This window comes from Ranitomeya variabilis, chromosome 5, assembly GCF_051348905.1.
Source record: "Ranitomeya variabilis isolate aRanVar5 chromosome 5, aRanVar5.hap1, whole genome shotgun sequence".
Classification (NCBI taxonomy): Eukaryota; Metazoa; Chordata; class Amphibia; order Anura; family Dendrobatidae; genus Ranitomeya; species Ranitomeya variabilis.
In genome coordinates this window covers 206,324,646-206,348,430 of record NC_135236.1, presented here as the reverse complement: position 1 = coordinate 206,348,430, position 23,785 = coordinate 206,324,646, and the positions used below count along the sequence as shown (strand labels likewise).

At 45.4% G+C, this 23,785-nt stretch overlaps 1 protein-coding gene across 1 annotated transcript in view; it reads left to right on the top strand.

The window, feature by feature from the left end:
- Nucleotides 1–23,785, top strand: part of AP4E1 (adaptor related protein complex 4 subunit epsilon 1) — a 128,805-nt gene that overhangs the window by 78,209 nt on the left and 26,811 nt on the right. Inside the window, exons 13-15 of the mRNA XM_077263745.1 lie at nt 2,069–2,187; nt 3,787–4,089; nt 4,783–4,897. Coding sequence (XP_077119860.1) covers nt 2,069–2,187; nt 3,787–4,089; nt 4,783–4,897 — 537 coding nt within the window. The remainder of the gene's footprint in view (nt 1–2,068; nt 2,188–3,786; nt 4,090–4,782; nt 4,898–23,785) is intronic.

The following is a 23,785-nucleotide window of genomic DNA, read 5'->3' as shown; positions in this document are numbered from 1 at the left end:
TTACAGACATTATCATCGCTGTCTCCGATGGAGCTCACAATCCTTATTTGTACATTAATCTATTCTGCTCTATAGCAGCGGTCTTTGGTTAATATATGATACAATGCCTGTAATATTGTTTTGTAATTAATATTCATAGATATCTGTAGCAAGATCCAAATTCATACTTTTTTACTGAATAATTGTAATGTGTATGATGAAGAATTTATCTTCAATAAAACTAGTTTAAAAAAAAAATGCCCACTGATGGCAGAGCATATGACCAGACCTGTCTATCAACTTCCTCGCTATTAAAAAATAAATAAATAAATAAATTAAAAAATGCTGCATGTGGATAATCTGTTATTAGTTGGCGGAGGCTGATGGACTGGACAGGTTTGATCATATCATCCTCCATAAGCAGCCATTTTGTGGACAGAGGTACTGTGCGGTCTGTGCTCAAGGCGGCAGTAAGACGTACAATAGGAGGAGATCCTGTAATACTTATATATTACTGCCATAAGACCGTGTCCCCAACACATCTATTAAAATAGAGACAGTGGCCATCTCTTATATAAGAACCAACCACTTGCTCATATTATGGCTGATAGATCTAAGTACATTGTGGGCATAGATAACGAATGCAAAACTTTACCCAAACTAATTTAAGGAGTTGTCTCATGTTCTTTAATGGTTAAAATTGCTTGTAAAAAGACGTGAGATAGCAGTTTACATCTTATTAAAAATCCTCTTTGTTCTCAAGAACTGAGCGATCTTTAATTCTGTAGTTTAGTGCTTGCTGCCTCGGTTACTGTCCTCCTCCGAGACCAATTTCCTCTGATCTCCGCTGATGCTGCAGTGACGATGTTGCCTCTGCTTGCAGCATCAGAGAGCGCACAGTTCAGACCAGCGTGACCATGCTGCTGGCCTGATCTGGCAATCTTCAGTGCACTCCTGAACACAGAAGATGAGCACGTTTCTTTAAAGGATAACTGTATTGCAGATTTCGCTTCCCAAACTATTTAGTCCAGCAATATCTTTTCATGGCCAATCTGCCCCCCCCCCCATTAATGAGAAATCCGCTTTTGAATTGATATGTGAATGAGGCTGAGAGTCTATGGTAGATCTGAAGCCTCTGTCACTCCAGCTCTTTTCCCGGGCCCAGTGCCGCCTCCTCTTGCTTGACTGAAGTTACACAGCATAGAAGCTGTCGGTCAAGCAGGAGGATTCAGCGCTGGGTGGGGGGAATAGATTTGGAGACCGAGGCTTCAGATCTACAATAGCTCTTCAGTCTCATTTGCATATCTGTTCATATGCTAATTTCTCTCTTTCCAGATATTGCTGGACTTGTTTTTGAAAGAGATCATGCACATATAAATAGTTAGGGGTGAGGGTGAAATCTTGCTGACAGATTCCATTTTTTAAAGTTTTTTTTTTTCCCCTCTGCTCAAACTTTGCTGGTACTTCCTAGTGATAGGACCTCAGTGTCTCACCGTGTGAGTACCATTGATGGGCAGAATTAAATTATAGGCGATGAAACTGTGCTATGCTACTTGGCCGACTATTGGATCTGTTGAGCTTTTTCCAAAGGCCTCGTGACTGGCTATTAACTATGACTGCCTGGGGCTCCATCTTACCGATGGGTGGGTGACCATCACTGATAGCATAGAAGTGCGCCATCTGTGTTTGTGCTGAGACAAGCCCCTGACACGTAATTCCTTGGAGTGTATGCAGACTTTGCAGATCTAGATTTGGCACCGCCATTTGGCAGTGAGGCTGTTAATATTTTGCACATTGCTGGCTTGGGCCTGATTTCCATTTCCTTCCTCTCCTTCAGTTTCCTTTTGTTTTTCTATCCATTTCTTTTCCTCGAGCCTCCGGCAGCATTTATACTCTCTTGCTAAATTCTATCTGTAGGCTGAAGGTCTGCAATAAGCCCGATGTACACGGGGCCATTGTTCCTGGACACATTTCTGTACAATATCCCAAGACCGCTTTTCAGGTTGTCGGGGGAGGATAGTTTATTTTGGGGTCTCCTCTGTCCAGTGTGTGCTATCTGTGATTAAAATGTAATTTTCCATCTCTCCAGGATTTGGTGATGAAAAGGAAGATGGACAGCTCCGGCTGTACGCAGTGCAGTCTTATCTCGCCTTGCTGGAAATGGAGAATGTTCGTTATCCGCAGCGCTTCCTACAGGTTATCAGCTGGGTGAGGATGATATTGGGGGAAAGCCTGCCTTTGTGCTTGGCTACATGAAGCCGACATTAGCATTTTCTATTCATGGGCCAGGCTGCTCGCTTCTCAGCCGCCATGTAAATTGGCTGTTTCACACTGGCTAACTTCTAATTATACACGCCGTACTCGCTCGCAGAGGATTTTCAAATAAGTCCAACAACATTTCACAGATTCCAAATTGCAGAAGTCTAAATCTGCTTACAGGAAATATTCGGGAAGAATGTGATTTTAATTAGTTGCGGATTTGATTAAAATAATGCTGTTGTGATTTATAGGGAACTTGTCAGCCATGTCCTACTGTCTGAATCACCGGCCAAATATTTAAGTGTACCTTCCAACCTACTCGTTTTCCATCTGACTTTACCCTTCTCTGCTTGTACAAAGCCAGAGCTAACAATCAAAGAAGGGGACGGACGTAAAACAAGACGGTGAGAAGGGGCACTTACATTATTGACCACACCAAGGGCACACTCCGTGTGCAGACATTAAGGGCGATCTCCGAGATATGTGATGTAATAAATAAAATACTTTTAAATGCTGAACATTTTTCTCCATATCTTTATTTTGGCCAAATGGTATGCATTATCTACTGCACTCTATTAGTATTTTAAAGATGGCATCTTCCATCTAGCAGTGCGTTTCCCATCCTTGGACGGGCTGCTTGAAAAGCATTTGAGGGGCAGGCGTCCTCCCTGCACGGACATTGTGAGGCTGTTCATTCCCAGTCGGCTAAAGAAAGGTGTCCAGCTTCTCCTTTAGACCCCCTGTTCAGTCAAAGTGACAGGACTCTGAGCGGAGGGATGTAGGATCACAATGCCCTGGCCTTATGTTATGCCTCCAGCAGATGTCCTGTACACAACCCGTCCTACTGCGTGCTCTCTGAAATCTAGGACGGACGCACCCTGATTTATGGCAGTTGCCATCTTTAATATCCTGACACAGTGCAGTAGATAAGTCATACCTTTTTGCGAAGTAAGGGTTTTTAGATAAACAAATTCAATGTGTGTAAGTTATTTTTATACCAACTGTTGGAGAACCTCTTTAAGAAAGTGAAGAAAGCTTAGAGATTGAGAGATGCCTGCCTCTGATGCTTGCACAATTAAGTAAACCGCTCAGCTGACTTTCAGGATATTTGTAGTTCCTTTTCTCTAACCGAACAGTGCAAAGATATTCTACTGCATTTGGTTAAAGGTGGCATTAAAGGGGTATTCCAGTTACAATACATTATCGCCTATTTACAGGATGTCTACCGGTGGCGGTCTAACCAATGTGCATTGCGCTTGGTCCACTGCTGCTTGTATTCTTTCTCTACGAGTCTGCCGGAGGTAGTAGTGTACAGATTGCCAGCACATCTCTGGAAATCCCTTATAGAAGGAATATAGCAATGGCTGAGCATGTGCACTGTTGCTCCATTCAGATGGCAGACCAAAGCGCCCCATCCGGTGATTGGTGAGGGCCTCCGTGGTGGGTCCTACAGATGTAGAAGTTGTCACCTCTCCTGTTAGGTGAGGACTTCCCCTTTATTTGTACATTACTGCTAGCACTTCTCATGTCTGGATTTTGCTATTTCAGGTACTGGGAGAATATTCCTATCTAGCAAAGCAGGTTCCTACAGAATCGGTAATATCTAAACTCCGCAGTATTCTCTTGCGAAGCTCTGTTACTTCTGAAACCACGGCCTGGATTATGGCTGCAGTAACCAAGCTGTCTGCAGTCGCTCCACATTCATTATTAGTGGATCAGCTAATCCTGGAATTCACAACCTGCCTGGACACGGGGATGCGGCAGCAGGCCTGCGAATTAAAAGCGCTGTGGGGCGACAGGCCGCTAATGCACAGACTTTTTCCACTCAATTCCTGCTGTGAAGATTTACTGGTAAATATTCTATTCAGCACGGGAAACAACTGCTGCAAAGTCATTCACAGCGGCTAAAAATGCTGATCCGTCTTCTGAAGTCTTACTGGGCTGACGTTCATTATATTGCACTAAAGAGCCACTCACCATAACAATAAAAAGCCAGAATTGCCTGCTTATGTATTCTCAAAGGCATGTAGATGCTGGATGTCCGAAATGTACAGTTACCCAGTGTGTGCCAATCGCCCAGCCACTCTACTCCACGCAGTAGATGAAGATGGCGACAACATCCAGAATACTAAAGGTTCTTTTTTATTAGTCCATCACAGATACAAGGAAACATAATGGTGTGATATAGACCCATCTGTTTGGGATTAAAACATTGCCATCAGTCTCGGTACCTGTGATGGAATAGTAAAGGGTACTTCTGTACTTTGGATGCTGTTGCCATCTTCGTCAGCTGCTTGGATTTCCTAGAGGACTGAGGATTGTCTGTTTTTTTTTTTGGCGTACCTGTACTCCTGGACCACCGTATGGTTGACATTTGGTAGTTGATGCTGTCCTATCACATGGTTTTATCTACTTTCCACAGGCTCCTACTGACATATATATTAGTGCTATTCTTGAGCGTTCCCCTGCCCCCTTTGTATCTGACGGTACGTCCACCTGTGTACCGACCCTAGGGATCATACAATGTGCAATGTTTGCTTGCAGGTTGATGCTTCTCTGTCTTTCATGGATGGATTTGTGGCTGAAGCCCTCAGTAATGGTGCGGCCCCATACAAGCCTCATCACCAACGTCAAGAGGAAAAGCTGTCTCGGGAAAAAGGTAGATGTCTCTTGTCATCTTATCGTTTTTCATTTGTTACAACCCATATTACATCTGAATTGTGGTGTACCCCCTGTTTCATGTAAAGATAATATAGGCGGTTCTCAGATGAAAGAGTATTCCCATCTCGGACATTTGTCATATCCCCAGATATGCCACAAATGCCTTAGTGTGGATCCCTGCTCTGTAACACTCGTGTATTGAGGGGTCTTGGGACCCATTGCCTTTTTCCGGAAGTCCTTTCAATAAAAAGAGCTGAGCTCAATGCAGTTATTGAAGCAGAATATTGGGGTATTTCCTTGAATGATTACTTTTCGTGAATTGCCTGTACAATGTACCGTAACGTTAATGTGTCATTTTTATATACTTTTTGCTATGTTTGCTGTAAATGAATGGAAACACTATAGTTAATGGGTTGCTGGGCTACTTTTATATTGATGACCTATAATATGAATAGTGGACCGTCACTCACTTTTTGTCACTCTGTATTGAAATGAAAGCGGCTTTTTACAGTGTGACAAGTCCTGGCTCAATCTGAGCATTTTCAAGCATGAAGGCTCAAGATTGGGCTGTGACGTGTCACACTGCAAGATTCTGCTTTCATTTGAAGAAAAAAACGAAGTTTAAGAAAAGTGAGTGCTGGTGGTCATTTTGTTATACGGCTGTGGGACGCCATCCGCGTATGCAAGCACCACGAGGCTGCCAAGTGCCGATTGGATCTTCTCTATTACAGTCCTACAGATATGTCATCAGTATCAAATTGGTGGGGGTCTGACACCTGCACCCCCATGTTTTGTGTGTGTCAGTGGTAGCCAGATGTTACCAGTTGTGGAACTGAGCAGCATCGCTCCGTCAGCTGTGTTGGCTTCACTGGGTACTGCACATCGGTCTTTATTCGAATGATTTGGGGCGGGTTTGTAGTGCCCCTCCATGGCCACTGCACAGTTGAGAGACTGGTAACATCCAGCTGGTGGTGGCAAAGAACAGCTGATCACTCCAATCTGATGTTGATCACCTATCCTTTAAAGAGCACCAGTCAGCAGGATATTCGATCCCTTACTAATGGTATGCGTATAAAGCCCCTGTAATGCTTGTTGCATTCATTTCTTTCCAGTAGAATTTTTGTTGTGGCGTTACTGAGAATTCTATTTTGGAAGTTCTATTCTGGAGTGCATAGGAGCAGACACTTCACGCACCAGCTCACTGCCACAAACATGGGCTATGATGACACCTGCGCAGTGAGCGCCTAATGACTTTGCGAGAGCCGGTACATTGATTTTGCAATGTCATCATAAGCTTAATGTGCAGGCGCTGCTACTGGTGAAATGAACCCGAGCAATGATGGCGCCTGTGCAAGGAAGACACGTCACCTAGGGATCTGTCAATCAATGACCGTGGACAGTGAAGTGCATTAAAGGAGCTTTACACTCATACCTTTCTATTTAGGGTTTAAATATCCTACTGACATGTCCTCTTTAACATCCAGAGATTGAAAAAATGCACAGACCTCATACTTTTGTGATGGAGCTTATCTAATTTATACATTCCGCTACAAGCTTAGCAGTAATACTTTTGTTCTAAATTAAATCAACCTGAAGCCCACAGAGGGTTAACTAGCAGAGACTTAGCTAGATTGGATCAGTTGTCCTGTACCAGAATGTGTGAGTAACATTAGATCTGTACAAGTTTCTGCCTCCTTAAGGATTCATTGGCTGCAAGCAGATGTCTTAAAGAGGACTTAAAACCAAGTTTTTCAACTTGAGCTAGACACAGGGTCTAAAAGTAGCAGTAGAGTGGAATAAAATGTTATTTAAAACGAAATAAATGAAAATCTCTATTAGGCCGGCGTCACACTGTCGTATAATACGGCCGACTACTATGCGATAAAACATCACACAGCGCTCTGCCCACTCTCTCAGATTTGCAATTATTTTTTCATGCCGATTCGGCATGAGAGCACAATAGGAGCATGCTGCGAGTGCATCCCAGAATATATATATATACACACGCCGACGCCAGAAGCAGAGGAGATGGAGACATTTCTTACATCTACTCAGCAGCTGTGCTCCGATCCTGTCATGCGAGCGGCTCGGAGCCCAGTAGCATGACACTTGGCTCACGCTTCAGCAGAGCAGGAGCCGAGGGTCATTAGCATGTCGCATCCAATGCTCTCACATCAGATGCCATACGCTTTATTATTCAATCCCTTACACTTCTCTCTATCCTATTATTCCCTATATGTGTGTTTTGTTTTGTTTTTTAATTTTTTACTTCCTCTGATGCTTTGTTTGGGAGGAGTCTAAACTGGGACGTTACAGAAGGCTGGGGCTGTACTCACTTCTCTCCACTTCTCCTCCCCACTCCTGAAACAGGACATCACCTGCTCGTCGCCATTCCCGATGATATTTTGGTTCATTAGAGGTCGTCAAGAAGTGACCACATCTTCACTCAACATCAGTCACTGCTTCTAACAATGCAGTCTCATTCCTTGAAACTAAACGTTATTAGGGGGCGGTGATAGAAGCAGTGTGAGTGACACCAGTGCCACCTCCTGATAACTATTCCTTTAATGGCAGTGCTATCAGCAGAGTAAGCGTCAGCAGGGCCCCACAACTTTTATCAGTGCCCTCAAGCGAATAATCATCAGAGGACAGTGCTGGTGTCAAAGGAGAGGTGAAATTAGAAAGAAAAAAAAATCATTGCTTACTTCAACATGAAAAATTTGGTGAAAAATCCTTTTTAATCGTAAAGAATTAAAATACAAAGTATATGAGGAAGTTTCTTAACTTTTCCATATATACTTCAACCTAAGCCCTTTATAACACTTAAAGATAATTGAAAAGATTTCTTGACTCACTGTTATGAACTGCGATCAATGGGAAAACATACCATAACAGGATACACTGTGAAGTAAAAATTATAATAAGTCAAGGATTAAAAAAAAAACAAACAAACATGGCAGCCTTCCTCCAAATTCTGCCACCAATGTGTACAGGTAATATGTGGTATTGCAGCTCTGCACCATTCACTTTAGTGTAGCTGAACTTGCAATACAAGATAAAATCTGTATTTCTAATCATTGAACCACTTTGGTGCCTTCCGTCTCACATAGTAACATAGTAACATAGTTATTAGGGTTTAAGGAAGACTTTAAGTCCATCTAGTTCAACCCATAGCCTAACCTAACATGCCCTAACATGTTGATGCAGAAGAAGGCAAAAAAAACCCATATGACAAAGAGTAAGCTCCACATTGGGGAAAAAAATTCCTTCCTGACTCCACAAACGGCAATAAGACTAGTTCCCTGGATCAACTCCCTATCAACAAATCTAATATATAACCAGTAACATTATAATTTTCAAGAAAGGCATCCAGTCCCCTCTTAAATTTAAGTAATGAATCACTCATTACAACATCATATGGCAGAGAGTTCCATAGTCTCACTGCTCTTGCAGTAAAGAATCCGCGTCTGTTATTGTGCTTAAACCTTCTTTCCTCCAGACGTAGAGGATGTCCCCTTGTCCCTGTCTCAGGTCAGAAAGGTCTTTGTACTGTCCCCTCATATATTTATACATTAACATAAGATAACCCCTTAGCCTTCGTTTTTCCAAACTAAATAGCCCCAAGTGTAATAACCTATCTTGGTATTGCAGAACCCCCAGTCCTCTAATAACCTTGGTCGCTCTTCTCTGCACCCGCTCCAGTTCAGCCATGTCTTTCTAATACACCGGAGACCAGAACTGTGCACAGTATTCTAAGTGTGGTCGCACTAGTGACTTGTATAGAGGTAAAATTATGTTCTCCTCATGAGCATCTATGCCTCTTTTAATACATCCCATTATTTTATTTGCCTTTGTAGCAGCTGCCTGACACTGGCCACTGAATATGAGTTTGTCATCCACCCATACTCCCAGGTCTTTTTCTTTGACGGTTTTGACTAGAGTTTTAGAATTAAGCATATAGTTATACATCTTATTTCTTCTACCCATGTGCATGACCTTATATTTATCCCCATTAAAGCTCATTTGCCATTTATCAGCCCAAGCTTCTAGTTTACATAAATCATCCTGTAATATAAAATCGTCCTCCTCTGTATGGATTACCCTGCACAGTTTAGTGTCATCTGCAAATATTGAAATTCTACTCTGTATGCCCCCTACAAGGTCATTAATAAATATGTTAAAAAGAAGAGGGCCCAATACTGACCCCTGTGGTACCCCACTGCTAACCGTGTCCGAGTGTGCTCCATTAATAACAACCCTTTGTTTCCTATCCCTGAGCCAGCTCTTAACCCACTTACACATATTTTCCCCTATCCCCATTATTCTCATTTTATATATCAACCTTTTGTGTGGCACCGTATCAAAAGCTTAAAGTCCATATACACTACGTCCACTGGGTTCCCTTGGTCCAGTCCAGAACTTACCTCTTCATAGAAATCGATCAGATTAGTCTGACATGAACGGTCCCTAGTAAACCCATGCTGATATTGGGTCTCATTCTTCAAATATAAGCAATCTTCCTCCTGATCCCGCTGATCCCGTTGCCGCTTCAGAGATCCTGCATAACTTCTCAGGCCCCTGTTGGCAGACTTAATTGACTAATGGGGCACTTGGGCCGGGTTCACATTGCATCTTTTGCCACATGTCAGTGACGCCAATGGGGCTTCTCACTGAAGTCCTAAAACATGGGATTTGGGCAGAACATCCAACTGGGCCCAAAGCCCAGGACCAGAGGGAATGGCATATTTTAAGAACAGGCAAATTACGTTAGTGGACTGTATGTTATCACTTTTCTATTTAGATGAAATCTGGCATATTTGAGGATGTGATCTGTAGACCTGTAAAATAATTGCACTTATTAGGCTTGAAACGTAGCCAATGACTATAATGTTGCCTTTTCTCTACTCCTTGACTTGTATTTCATGCTGTGCATATTTTGGAAGAGTACTAGATGCTTTTGGTAATTATCCAGTGTTTTTTTTGTTTCAAGTTGATATTGGATTACACTATAAAACTGTGTAATACTGTGGTCCTGAGCGAAACCTGACAGTACGTAATGCTAAATGTTTGTCAAGCAGAAATGGTGGTGAAGTCATTTTATGCATCCAGTAAAATTAAATTAATTTTATTAAATTTGGAAATTGTACACAAATTTACAGCTGGAAATAGAGGACATTTAAGACCCAAATAAAGTAAGTCGGGAATTAAAGGAAATAATCTGAAACTTGCGCAAGTTGAAGGGGTTTACCTTTACTTTTGCAACATTTTTATTTCTCCCAGTAAATTTTTTTAAAAAAGTAAAGCGTTTTTGCTCATTTTCATAGTGAATAGTATACGGTTTATGTGTATAGCTACAATGCAGATCTGTGTGTTCCTATACTTACAGCAGTGTTCCCCAACTACGGTCTTCAAGAGCCACTCTGCAGCCACTATTACATTGTGAGTCCATTTCAACATGAAAAATTTAGTGAAAGGTCCTTAAAAAAAACAAAAAAAACATTCCATCTTTTTCCCCATCTTAGACATAAGATGTAGAATTTTGAAAAGAATGCTTTTCACTACATCATACAGCTGTCTATAAAGAATTGTTTTTAAGGCTGAAATCACACATCCATGTTTCACGGTCCTAGTATGGGTCTCCTGACCGGAGAATGACGCTTATAGGCTTGTGGAAGTCTGGCCTTTTTCTGATGGAACTGTACTTCAATTACAAGTGCTTCTCACAAAATTAAAATATCATTAGAAAGTTAATTTATTTCAGTTCTTCAATACAAAAAGTGAAACTCCTATATTACAGTTGTGCTCAAAAGTTTACATACCCCGGCAGAATTTTTGCTTTCTTGGCCTTTTTTCAGAGAATATGAATGATAACACCAAAACTTTCTCCGCTCATGGTTAGTGGTTGGGTGAAGCTATTTGTCAGACTACTGTGTTTTCTCTTTTTAAATCATAATGACAACCCAAAACATCCAAATGACCCTGCTCAATAGTTCACATACCCCATTTCTTAATACCGTGTATTGCCCCCTCTAACATCAATGACAGCTTGAAGTCTTTTGTGGTAGATGTGGATGAGGTTTTTTATTTTCTTAGATGGTAAAGCTACCCACTCTTCTGGGCAAAAAGCCTGCAGTTCCTGTAAATTCCTGGGCTGTCTAGCACGAATTGCGTGCTTGAGATCTCCCTAGAGTGGCTTTATGATATTGAGGTCAGGAGACTAAGATGGCCACTCCAGAACGTTCTCTTTGTTCTGCTGTAGCCAATGACAGGTCAACTTGGCCTTGTGTTTTGGATTGTTGTCATGTTGGAAGTACGTCCCACGTGCAGCTTCCGGGCTGATGATTGCAAATTTGCCTCCAGTATTTGCTAATAGCGCTCTGCATTCATGTTTCCTTCAACTTTGACCAAGTTTCCTGTGCCTTTGTAGCTCACACATCCCTAAAACATCAGCGATCCACCTCCATGCTTTACAGTAGGAATGGTGTTCTTTTCATAATAGGCCTTGTTGACTTCTCTCCAAATGTAACGTTTATGGTTGTGGCCAAAAATTTCAATTTTGGCCTCATCACTCCAAATTACCGTACCTTGTTCCAGAAGTTTTGAGGCTAGTCTCTGTGCTGTTTTGCGTATTGTAGGTGAGATACTTTGTGGCATTTGTGCAGTAATGGCTTTCTTCTGGCGACTAGACCATGCAGCCAATTTTTCTTCGTGCTTTTTGTATCCCTTTCCAGTTTTATACAGTTAAACTACCTTTTCCCGTAGATCTGTTGACAATTCTTTTGCTTACCCTCAATCCAGAAACGTCAGTGGCTGGATGAAAGATGCAAGAGTCTGTCTGGATCCCTTCTGTGCATGTTATCAGGCCAAAATCACCAGGGTATGTGAACTTTTGATAAGGGTCATTTGGATGTTTTGGGTTGTCATTATGATTTAAAAAAAGAAAACACAGATGTTAGACAATAAATGGCTTCACCAAACCACTAACCAGAAGTGGAGAAAAAGTTTTGGTGTTATCATTCATATTCTCTGAAATAGGGATTTTTGTGTACTCACCGTAAAATCCATTTCTCCGAGCCATTCATTGGGGGACACAGACCGTGGGTGTATGCTGCTGCTGCCAATAGGAGGCTGACACGAAGTGATACAAGAAAAGTTAGCTCCTCCTTTGCAGTATACACCTTCCTGCTGGCTCCCGGCTAACCAGTTCGGTGCAAAAGCAGTAGGAGATCAATAACAACATAAAGTATAGCATGTCACATTATATATGAGAGTGTAGCATGTCAAACTATAAAACAAGCAGAAGCTAATAACAGGGTGGGAGCTGTGTCCCCCAAAGAATGGCTCAGAGAAAAGGATTTTACAGTGAGAACACAAAAATCCCTATTTCTCCTTCGCCTCCTTGGTGGACACAGACGTCCCAAAGCAGTCCCTGGGTGGGTACAACATCAGATCAGGCCCTGTGTAACCACTACTTACAAGTGCGACTCTGCGGCCTCCAGAGTCCACCTGTCCAGACTCACATCTGCGGAAGTCTGGGAATTATAGCGCTCCAAGACTGCATGCTGACTGGACGAACCCGCAAGCTTCCAGGCGTGCTTTACCTACGCCTGGTGCCTAGAGCCCAAGAAACCTCGATCGACAGAGTGGAGAGGAATTAGGCTGACGTCTAACCCGGAAGGACTCCTGGATGGAGTAACGAATCCACCAGGCTAACATGGCCGATGAAATGGCTAACTCCTTCCTGTAACCATCAGGAAGCCTTCCTCTGACCGTCAGGAAGCCCAAATAAGGTGTCCACTCTTCGGATGGATGCCGTGCACGATACTTACCTACTCAGAGTACTCACTTCGTCCAGAATATGGAGAACCCATCCCATTTTGAGGACTGGGGCCGAAAGATGAAAAAAGATGCCCTCGTAACATTGGGAATACAATACCACCATGGTAAGAAGGGACAGAGATGGCCTGAGGGCAACCTTGCCTTGATGGTAATAAGGAAAATAGTCTGAAAGAACAGAGTGTCTAGCTCCGAAGACTTGTCAGGATGAAGAGATCGCAGAGACAAAAGGGGCGACCTTCCCTGATAAAGTCTGTCCGGATCAGAAAAGAGTGTACTGTAAGACTCCCAGAACCCCCTTTTTTTTTCAGGCATGCGGTCTGCGCTGCCCTTCGAACTTACAGCGTAGGCGCCGGGAACATTCATGAAGGAAATGGAGGCAGCGCCCGGAGGCCCTGAGTGATGGCTGGGAGGCGTTTGTGTCAGGGGGGAAAGGCATGCCCCCCCTGACAAAATAGTGGTATGAGGGACAAATTATAAAAACGTTTATTTCAGCGTTGGCAGGGACACCAACTAAGAGAGCCTTGACAGAATGCAGCATTAGTGGCTCCTTCAGTTAAAAATGCCTGGGGGGGTGACAGGTTCCCTTTTAAGGTCCCAAAAATCTAATGGTACGTGAAAGGGAAGGACCACATGTGAAAACTCCCGGCGAGGAAGTCCATACTTGCAGTTTCGTTGCAATTAGACGGAAAAAGTACTAGCTCCACAAACAAAAAACCTAACGTGATCCGAGCGGATCTCCCAGGACCACTGGGACCCTTCCTGCTTCCAAACGACTCTCGGAAGTAGGGGAAGAGGGGTTATGGAAACTGGTACCACGGAAGAACCAGAGCATTCACTGCAATGGCTTTTGGATCTTGAGGCCGAACCATGAACACGAGTACATTGGCGTTCAGTCTGGACATCATCCGATCTACATCTGGAGTGCCCCAGTGAAGGCAAATCTGATGAAGACTTCTGGGTGAAGTTCTCACTCACTTGAGGCGGGACCCTGATGGCTGAGGAAGTCTACCGCCCAGAGATCTACTCCTGGGATGTGTACTGCCGAGATCACTGAATGATAGATCTCGGCCCATCAGAGAATGTGAGGTACTTTGTCCATGATGCCTGACCGTGGGTACCTGCTAGATGATTGACGTATGGCACAGCGGTGGCATTATCCAATTGAATTCGGATGGGGTGGCTCGCCAGAAGGCAGAGGACCTGCTGTAGGACTAGCCATATCGTTCGGATCCCCAGAACAAAGATTGGGAGAAGAAGGCTGGCATCGGTAGTCACTAATAATCATTGAACCGGAAGGAACTCCCCTAGATGAGGAAGAAGCTCAGAGACTACCCTCTGAAAGCCTGTTTGACCTACAGAAAACGAGCGGAGCAAAGGAAACGGCTTCCATTGCTGTCACCATTTTTCCTCATGACACTCCCAGCAAATCGAATGGAATGAGTGATCAAGTAAATGAGTTATGAGTTGAAGGGCCACGGCCTTGTCTCAAGGGAGAAATGCCAACCCTTTGGAAGTGTGTAGGATCATCCTAAAAAAGGATATCTGCTGGGCTGGAAAAGAGGAAAAACCTGTCTAGACGAAGCTGCCAGCCCAGGAGAGAGAGGGTATAGCAATTGATATAGACGACTCAGCGTAGTTCTGGAAGAGAGGCTAGAAAGTCGACTGGATAGGGCAGGACGACCACGACTCTAGGTTGCAAGAGGAACATGACAGCCGCCATGACCCTTGAGAACAATCAGGGTGCGGTAGCAAGGCCGAAGGACAAGGTCGTGACTTGAAAATGCTGTTTGCGAAAGGGAAAGCGAAGGAATTTTTGAAGAGGGGACAATAGGAATGCGAAGGGTAGCATGTCGGTGGATGCCAGAAACTCCATCCTTTATTCGTTGAAGTAATGGCTGAGCGGAGAAACTCCATCCGATGACCTTGTCCAGCTTAGTAAAAGTTTGAGGTCCAGGATCGGTCTTACTTTTCGGTCCCCCTTTTTGGAACCAAGATCCCTTAGATCTAGACCGTCCTGGACAATTCTTCCACTGCTGGTTGGGTCTATAAGAAATATGCGATCCTAGGGAGTGATGACAGAGGCTTTTTGAATGCAGAGTATGCTTCCATACTCTGAGCTATAATGCCCTTCTGGGTGTAATGGCATTTGCTGCTGACAGCGCCGCGCAGCTAGCTGCATCCGAGAGGCGTGAACCAGATAGTCTCCCGCTCAAGAAATTTGATTGACCAGCTGTACTGTCTTCGGGAAAAGGTTACTGGATGTGAATCAAAGTAGTTAAGGTCTCCGAACAGGAGACCATTGCTCTAGCAACCCATGCGGTGGCTAAGGAAGGGTAGACCACTCAACCCGAGGCTGCAAGATGGAACAAACCAGATTTGCCATCTGACAGTCCTCTGTAATTGTAATTGATGACCCATCGGGCAGGAATACTGGTAGACAAACCCGGTTAATCTGCCAAGTGGCTGAATGGGCGGCTGCATCCAGAAGGTCAGGAAAAGCCATTTCTTTCTACCTCCGCTCTCTTTTGACAGTGCGGAGTTAAAATGATGAACCCTCGATCCACCATGCTCTTAACAGGGAATTTGAAGAGGGATCGTCCGCCTTCTTGCATCATCTGCTAAATAGTGGAAATGCAGAGAGGGGTGCTCAGACACCAAAAAAGGGTGCCACTATACATCCACAGAGTTCAGGTCACTGGGTGGACAGGGCTGGTTCCGGTGTTAGGCCTGGCTGCAGAAGAGTATACATGGAGGCGACACTCCATGTGCTCGTCTATTGATGGTGTGGGGAGATCGGTGCCCTTTAAAAGGACCCGTCGACCCTAAGAATCAGACCAGGCATGGCATCCCACATCGTTGAGGGGTATACGTGGAGGGGACACCCCACGTGTTTGCATATTGGCTCCACGCCTGCAGAGGCTTCTGTCCAGTGAATCACTTATCCAGACGCTCCCTGTCCGGGTGAAGGACAAATGCTCTGCGAGGGAGTTTAGTCTCCTTATGAGGGACACTGCGTGATCTAGAGTAGAACCGTAGCCCTCATCAATCTACAGAGATTGGTTGATGATATAAATAGGCAAATTCACTCTTTTCTGAAGCTCTGGCGAGTCCAGATCCAAGGCAGTATCCAATCCATATCAGAGTCTTGTTCTCAGCAAATCCTTGGTGAGGGAGATAAGGAAATAAAGCTTCCATTTTCTAGACGCTTGTACGTTTCTAGAATACTTGCGGCCCCTGCTAGCCGACGGCTGCCATGTAGGAGAGGAACCATGTATGCCGGTCCTGTGAGCACTCCGAGCCACAAGCGGTTCACGGAGAGCTTCAATCTCTTGATCAGAGGAGCCATGGGATGTGGCAGTGATGAAGCCCACTCAGGGGAACTAGGTACTCTGGGATAAGCTGGGATCGGCGGCGGAGGGTTCCCGAGTTCATTTAGGGTGACCGGCTTCGGACTGGTCATGTACATTTAAGACAAGGTAATACTAGTCATGTGCCTTTAAGACCAGGTAATACTGGTCATGTCCCTTTAAGACCAGGAAATGCTGGTCATGTGCCTTTTAGACCAGGAAATCTTGATCATGTGCCTTTAAACCCAGGAAATACTGGTCATGTACCTCCATTAAGATCGGGGAGTAATACGGGTCATTCATATAAGTACAGGAGGGAAGAGGGCAGTACTTCCTTACCTGGCTGCAGAGCGTTGTGCCCCTTTTAATGCAAAAGACCATCGCCCCTGCCGGCCGGGTGGATCAAGATGGCCACCAGGAGTTGCAGAGGTGATAAAGTCTCGCAGAGAGTGAGAGGAGCCATTTCGGGGGCGGAGCCACAGACGCGATGTGGGTGGAGTCTCATGACTTCCATGAATGGGCCCAAGTCGGGGCCTAAATTTCTGCAGCCGGCGGGAACAATTCCAGAATAGAGGGGCATTGGGCCAAGAAAAGCGAACGCTCCCATGCCAGACAGCAAACGCCAGAAAAGATGGGCGGAGCTGCCTTAGCACGCCATAGTGCGGGTGCGACTTCCAGGATGCGGCCTACACATCGGCCGAAGCCGGTGGGTAAATTTTTGCAACCGGCCGAAGCGTTACCTTAGGGAGGTGGGCCACAGGGAAGCCACTGCAGGGGCCCATCGCCAACTGGATCCACTCACCATTGGTGCGCATCCTGGCATGGAGCCGCCGTGGATGACTGGGTTACAGCACCGAGAAAAACGCTCATTATGCTGTTCTGCTGCAGGTCAGGTATTGCAGCGTGGACGGTCCAGGGATAAAGCAATAACCCTCAATCCACCATTCCTTTGTTAAGGAGGTGGAGAGGAACCGTCCACCTCCTTGTGCCATCCGCTTTAACAGTGGTGGGACAGTGGGGGCTGCTCGGACGCCGAAGAGAAGGAGCCTCTGTACATCCACGTTGTTCAAGCACTCGGGTGGACAGGGCCAGTTGTCTGGCAATAGGCCTGGCTCCAGGAGAGGATACATAGAGGCGACACTCTATGTGCTTGCCCGTTGCTGGTATGGGGAGATCGGGACTCGAAGGAACCGTCGCCCCTGAAGTGAGCTCAGGCATGGCTTCCCATGTCGCAGGAGAGGGTACGGGGAGGCGACACTCCACGTTCTCGCCTGTTGTTGGTTCAGGGGAGATCGGAACCTTGAAAGGATCCGTCGCCTCCTTCACTCCGTTAATTAAAAAATAAAAATTTACAGAAAAGTAAAAAAATAAAATCAAAACGATGGGGTCTGAACCAGACCCAAGTGCCTCCTACAGACACTAAGCAAGAACTGGCTAGCTGAGAGCCAGCAGGAAGGTATATGCTGCAGGGGAGGAGCTAACTTTTTTTTGTATCACTTTGTGTCAGCCTCCTATTGGCAGCAGCAGCATACAGCCACGGTCTGTGTCCCCCAATGAGGCGAAGGAGAACAAAGGCCAAGAAACCAAAAATTCTGCTGGGGTATGTAAACTTTTAAGCACATCTGTATATAGAGTCATTACAAACAGAGTGATCTATTTATTATTATTATTATTATTATTATTATACATTTTTATAGCGCCATTTATTGCATGGCGCTTTGCATGTGAAATACGGGGCAAACATAGACAAATACATTAAACATGGGCAAAAAACAAGGCACACGGGTACATAAGGAGGGAGGACCCTGCCCGCGAGGGCTCACAATCTGCAGGGGATGGGTGAGGATACACTAGGAGAGGGTAGAGCTGGTTGTGCGGCGGTTCAGTAGGTTCAGGATCACTGCAGGCTGTTTCAAGTGTTTATTTCTGTTAATGTTAATGATTATGGCTTATGGCCATATGAAAACCCAAAAGTCTTTATCTCAGTAAATTAGAATACTTTATAATACCAGCTTGAATAATGATTTTAAAGTCCAAAATGTTGGCCTACTGAAATGTGGCACTGCTGAGGTGTTATGGAAGCCCAGGATGCTTTCATAGCCCAGTGATACTGTTGTTTTTTTAAACCAGGTATTGGTACTTTTGGCAGTGTGGGCAGGTGCCAAGTCCTGCAGGAGAATGAAATTTCCATCTTCAAAAAGCTTGTTTGCAGAGGGAAGCATGAAGTGCTCTTAAATGGTAGACGGCTGCGCTGACTTTTGTCTTGATAAAACACAGTGGACCTACACCAGCAGATGACATGGCTCCTGAAACCATCCCTAATTGTGGAAACTTTACACTAGACCTCAAGCAGCTTGGATTGTGGCCTCTCCACTCTTCCTCCAGACTCTGGGACCTTGATTTCCAAATGAAATGCAAAATTTACTTTCATCTGAAAACAATACCTTGGACCACTAAGCAACAATCTATTGTCTATTGGCCATGAGTGGCTTGACACAAGGAATGTGACACTTGTAGCCCATGTCCTGGATAGGTTTGTGTGTCATGGCTCTTAAAGCTATGACTCCAGCAGCAGTCCACTCTTTGTGAATCTCTCCCAAATTTTTGAATGGCCTTTTCTTAACAATCCTTTCAAGGTTGCGGTTATCACGGTTGCTTGTGCACCTTTTTCTACCACACTTTTTTTCCTTCCACTCAACTCTCCATTAATATGCTTGGATACCGCACTCTGTGAACAGCTTCTTTAGCAATGACATTTTGTGGCTTACGCTCCTTGTGGAGTGTGTCAGTGACTGCCATTTGTCAAGTAAGCAGTCTTCCCCATGATTGTGGAACCTACTGAAACACAGACTAAAGGCCCCGTCTCACATAGCGATTTACCAACGATCACGACCAGCGATATGACCTGGCCGTGATCGTTGGTAAGTCGCTGTGTGGTCGCTGGGGAGCTGTCACACAGACAGCTCTCTCCAGCGACCAACGATCAGGGGAACGACTTCGGCATCGTTGAAACTGTCTTCAACGATGCCGAAGTCCCCCTGCAGCACCCTGGTAACCAGGGTAAACATCGGGTTACTAAGCGCAGGGCCGCGCTTAGTAACCCGATGTTTACCCTGGTTACCAAAAAAAACAAACAGTACATACTCGCCTTTCGGTGTCCAGGTCCCTTGCCGTCTACTTCCTGCTCTGACTGAGATCCGGCCGTACAGCGAGAGCGCAGCGGTGACGTCACTGCTGTGCTCTCACTTCTCACTGTACGGCCGGCAGTCAGTGAGAGCAGGAAGCAGACGGCAAGGGACCTGGACACCGAAAGGCGAGTATGTACTGTTTGTTTTTTTTTACATTTACGCTGGTAACCAGGGTAAACATCGGGTTACTAAGCGCGGCCCTGCGCTTAGTAACCCGATGTTTACCCTGGTTACCAGTGAAGACATCGCTGGATCGGTGTCACACACACCGATTCAGCGATGTCAGCGGGGCCTCAACGACCAAAAAAAGGTCCAGGCCATTCCGACACGACCAGCGATCTCGCAGCAGGGGCCTGATCGCTGGTACGTGTCACACATAGCGAGATCGCTATGGAGGTCGCTGTTGCGTCACAAAACTTGTGACTCAGCAGCGATCTCGCTAGCGATCTCGCTATGTGAGACGGGGCCTTAAGGTACCTTTTTAAATGCTTAGGAAACCTTTGCAGGTGTTTTTGTTAATTATTCTAATTTACTGAGATAATAACTTTTGGGTTTTCATTGGCTGTAAGCCATAATCATCAACATTAACAGAAATAAACACTTACAAATAGATCACTCTGTAATGACTCTGTATGATATGAGTTTCACTTTTTGTATTGAAGAAATGAAATTAACGTTTTGATTTAGTGAGAAGCACTTGTATATGAAGAGGTCATGATGCTAGAGATGCTTGGTGTGTGAAAAATATTGTGACTGAAATGGATCAAATGTAATCTTATCCAGCTCTGATGTAATCCAGAGTTTACTTAAGGTTCATTGCCACAGTACGAATATAGACCAGATGGGAAAACAGATTTCATCCGAGCAACCACTTCTGTTTAAGAGGATAGAGTCTTAATAACATGGCTATAACATTGCAACGACCTCCTGGTGAGTGCTGCTCTCTGGCTACTAACCTCCACCTAAGAACATTTGACTCATGGCAATTATTACTTTTATACTGTGTATATATAAATATAATTCTACAGCATTGATAACATACAATCATTAATAATTTCTGTGATAGCAGTCAAGCCGTGTGTGTGTGAGTGTGTATATCTATATACTGTTTATAATTGTCTAAGGGTTTTTCTGTCTGTCCTGGAAATCCCGCGTCTCTGATTGGTCGAGGCCGCCTGGGCCTCGACCAATCAGCGACGGGCACAGTATCGACGTAGATGTCATAATGGTTGCCATGGCGACGATGATGTCATAAAGGTTGCCTTGACCAATCAGCGACGGGCACAGTCTGCCGCGAATTCTGGAATCATCATTGCCCATATACTACAGGGACATGCATATTCTAGAATACCCGATGCGTTAGAATCGGGCCTCAATCTAGTGTACTATATAATTGTCTAAGGGTCACTTCCGTCTGTCTGTCCTTCTGTCTGTCTGTCTGTCGCAGTTATTCGTTCGCTGATGGGTCTCGCCAGCTGCCTGTCATGGCTGCCGCGACCAATCAGCGACGCGCACAGTCCGGAAGAAAATGGCCGCTCCTTACTCCCCGCACTCACTGCCCGGCGCCCGCATACACCCCAGGCTCACACAGGGTTAATGCCGGCGGTAACGGACCGCGTTATGCCGCGGGTAACGCACTCCGTTACCGCTTCTATTAACCCTGTGTGACCAAGTTTTTTTTACTATTGACGCAGCCTATGCAGCACCAATAGTAAAAACATCTAATGTTAAAAATAATAAAAAAAATAAAAAATGATTATATACTCACCTACGCCACCTTTCCCGCTCCTCGAGATGCAACCGACACGTTCCGTTGGCCCGGATGGTCTGGCAGAAGGACCTGCCATGACGTCACGGTCATGTGACCGCGACGTCATCACAGGCCCTGCGCGCCTGCGTGAGCAGGCTGGGACCGGAAGCTGCCGCCTGTACCTCGCACAGGTGACAGAACTACAAGTATGGTGAGTATGTTAGAACTACAAGGGGCCCTCGGATCGGAAGGTGAGTATGTTTATTTTTTATTTTTTAACCTGTGACATACGTGGCTGGGCAATATACTATGTGGCTGGGCAATATACTACGTGGCTCTGTGCTGTATACTACATCGCTGTGCAATATACTGCGTGGCTCTGTGCAATATACTACGTGGCTTTGTGCTGTATACTACGTCACTGGGCAATATACTACGTCACTGGGCAATATACTACGTCACTGGGCAATATACTACATGGCTGGGCAATATACTACATGGCTGGGCAATATACTACGTGGGTTTGCTGAACACTACGTTACTGGGCAATATACTGCGTCACTGGGCAATATACCGTGTCACTGGGCAATATACTACGTCACTGGGCAATATACTACATAGCTGGGCAATATACTACATGGCTGGGCAATATACTACGTGGCTCTGTGCTGAATACTACGTCACTGGGCAATATACTGCGTCACTGGGCAATATACTACATGACTGGGCTATATACTACATGGCTGGGCTATATACTACGTGGCTCTGTGCTGAATACTACATCACTGGGCAATATACTACATAGCTGGGCAATATACTACGTGGCTGGGCTATATACTACGTGGCTCTGTGCTGAATACTACGTCACTGGGCAATCTACTGCGTCACTGGGCAATATACTACATGGCTGGGCTATATACTACATGGCTGGGCTATATACTACGTGGCTGGGCAATATACTACGTGGCTCTGTGCTGAATACTACGTCACTGGGCAATATACTACATAGCTGGGCAATATACTATGTGGCTGGGCTATATACTACATGGCTGGGCTATATACTACATGGCTGGGCTATATACTACATGGCTGGGCTATATACTACATGGCTGGGCTATATACTACATGGCTGGGCTATATACTACATGGCTGGGCTATATACTACATGGCTGGGCTATATACTACATGGCTGGGCTATATACTACATGGCTGGGCTATATACTACATGGCTGGGCTATATACTACATGGCTGGGCTATATACTACATGGCTGGGCTATATACTACATGGCTGGGCTATATACTACATGGCTGGGCTATATACTACATGGCTGGGCTATATACTACATGGCTGGGCTATATACTACATGGCTGGGCTATATACTACATGGCTGGGCTATATACTACGTGGGCTGTGCAATATACTACGTGGGCTGTGCAATATACTAAGTGGGCTGTGCAATATACTAAGTGGGCTGTGCAATATACTAAGTGGGCTGTGCAATATACTAAGTGGGCTGTGCAATATACTAAGTGGGCTGTGCAATATACTAAGTGGGCTGTGCAATATACTAAGTGGGCTGTGCAATATACTAAGTGGGCTGTGCAATATACTAAGTGGGCTGTGCAATATACTAAGTGGGCTGTGCAATATACTAAGTGGGCTGTGCAATATACTAAGTGGGCTGTGCAATATACTAAGTGGGCTGTGCAATATACTAAGTGGGCTGTGCAATATACTAAGTGGGCTGTGCAATATACTAAGTGGGCTGTGCAATATACTAAGTGGGCTGTGCAATATACTAAGTGGGCTGTGCAATATACTAAGTGGGCTGTGCAATGTACTAAGTGGGCTGTGCAATGTACTAAGTGGGCTGTGCAATGTACTAAGTGGGCTGTGCAATGTACTAAGTGGGCTGTGCAATGTAGTGCGTGGGCTGTGCAATGTAGTGCGTGGGCTGTGCAATGTAGTGCGTGGGCTGTGCAATGTAGTGCGTGGGCTGTGCAATGTAGTGCGTGGGCTGTGCAATGTAGTGCGTGGGCTGTGCAATGTAGTGCGTGGGCTGTGCAATGTAGTGCGTGGGCTGTGCAATGTAGTGCGTGGGCTGTGCAATGTAGTGCGTGGGCTGTGCAATGTAGTGCGTGGGCTGTGCAATGTAGTGCGTGGGCTGTGCAATGTAGTGCGTGGGCTGTGCAATGTAGTGCGTGGGCTGTGCAATGTAGTGCGTGGGCTGTGCAATGTAGTGCGTGGGCTGTGCAATGTAGTGCGTGGGCTGTGCAATGTAGTGCGTGGGCTGTGCAATGTAGTGCGTGGGCTGTGCAATGTAGTGCGTGGGCTGTGCAATGTAGTGCGTGGGCTGTGCAATGTAGTGCGTGGGCTGTGCAATGTAGTGCGTGGGCTGTGCAATGTAGTGCGTGGGCTGTGCAATGTAGTGCGTGGGCTGTGCAATGTAGTGCGTGGGCTGTGCAATGTAGTGCGTGGGCTGTGCAATGTAGTGCGTGGGCTGTGCAATGTAGTGCGTGGGCTGTGCAATGTAGTGCGTGGGCTGTGCAATGTAGTGCGTGGGCTGTGCAATGTAGTGCGTGGGCTGTGCAATGTAGTGCGTGGGCTGTGCAATGTAGTGCGTGGGCTGTGCAATGTAGTGCGTGGGCTGTGCAATGTAGTGCGTGGGCTGTGCAATGTAGTGCGTGGGCTGTGCAATGTAGTGCGTGGGCTGTGCAATGTAGTGCGTGGGCTGTGCAATGTAGTGCGTGGGCTGTGCAA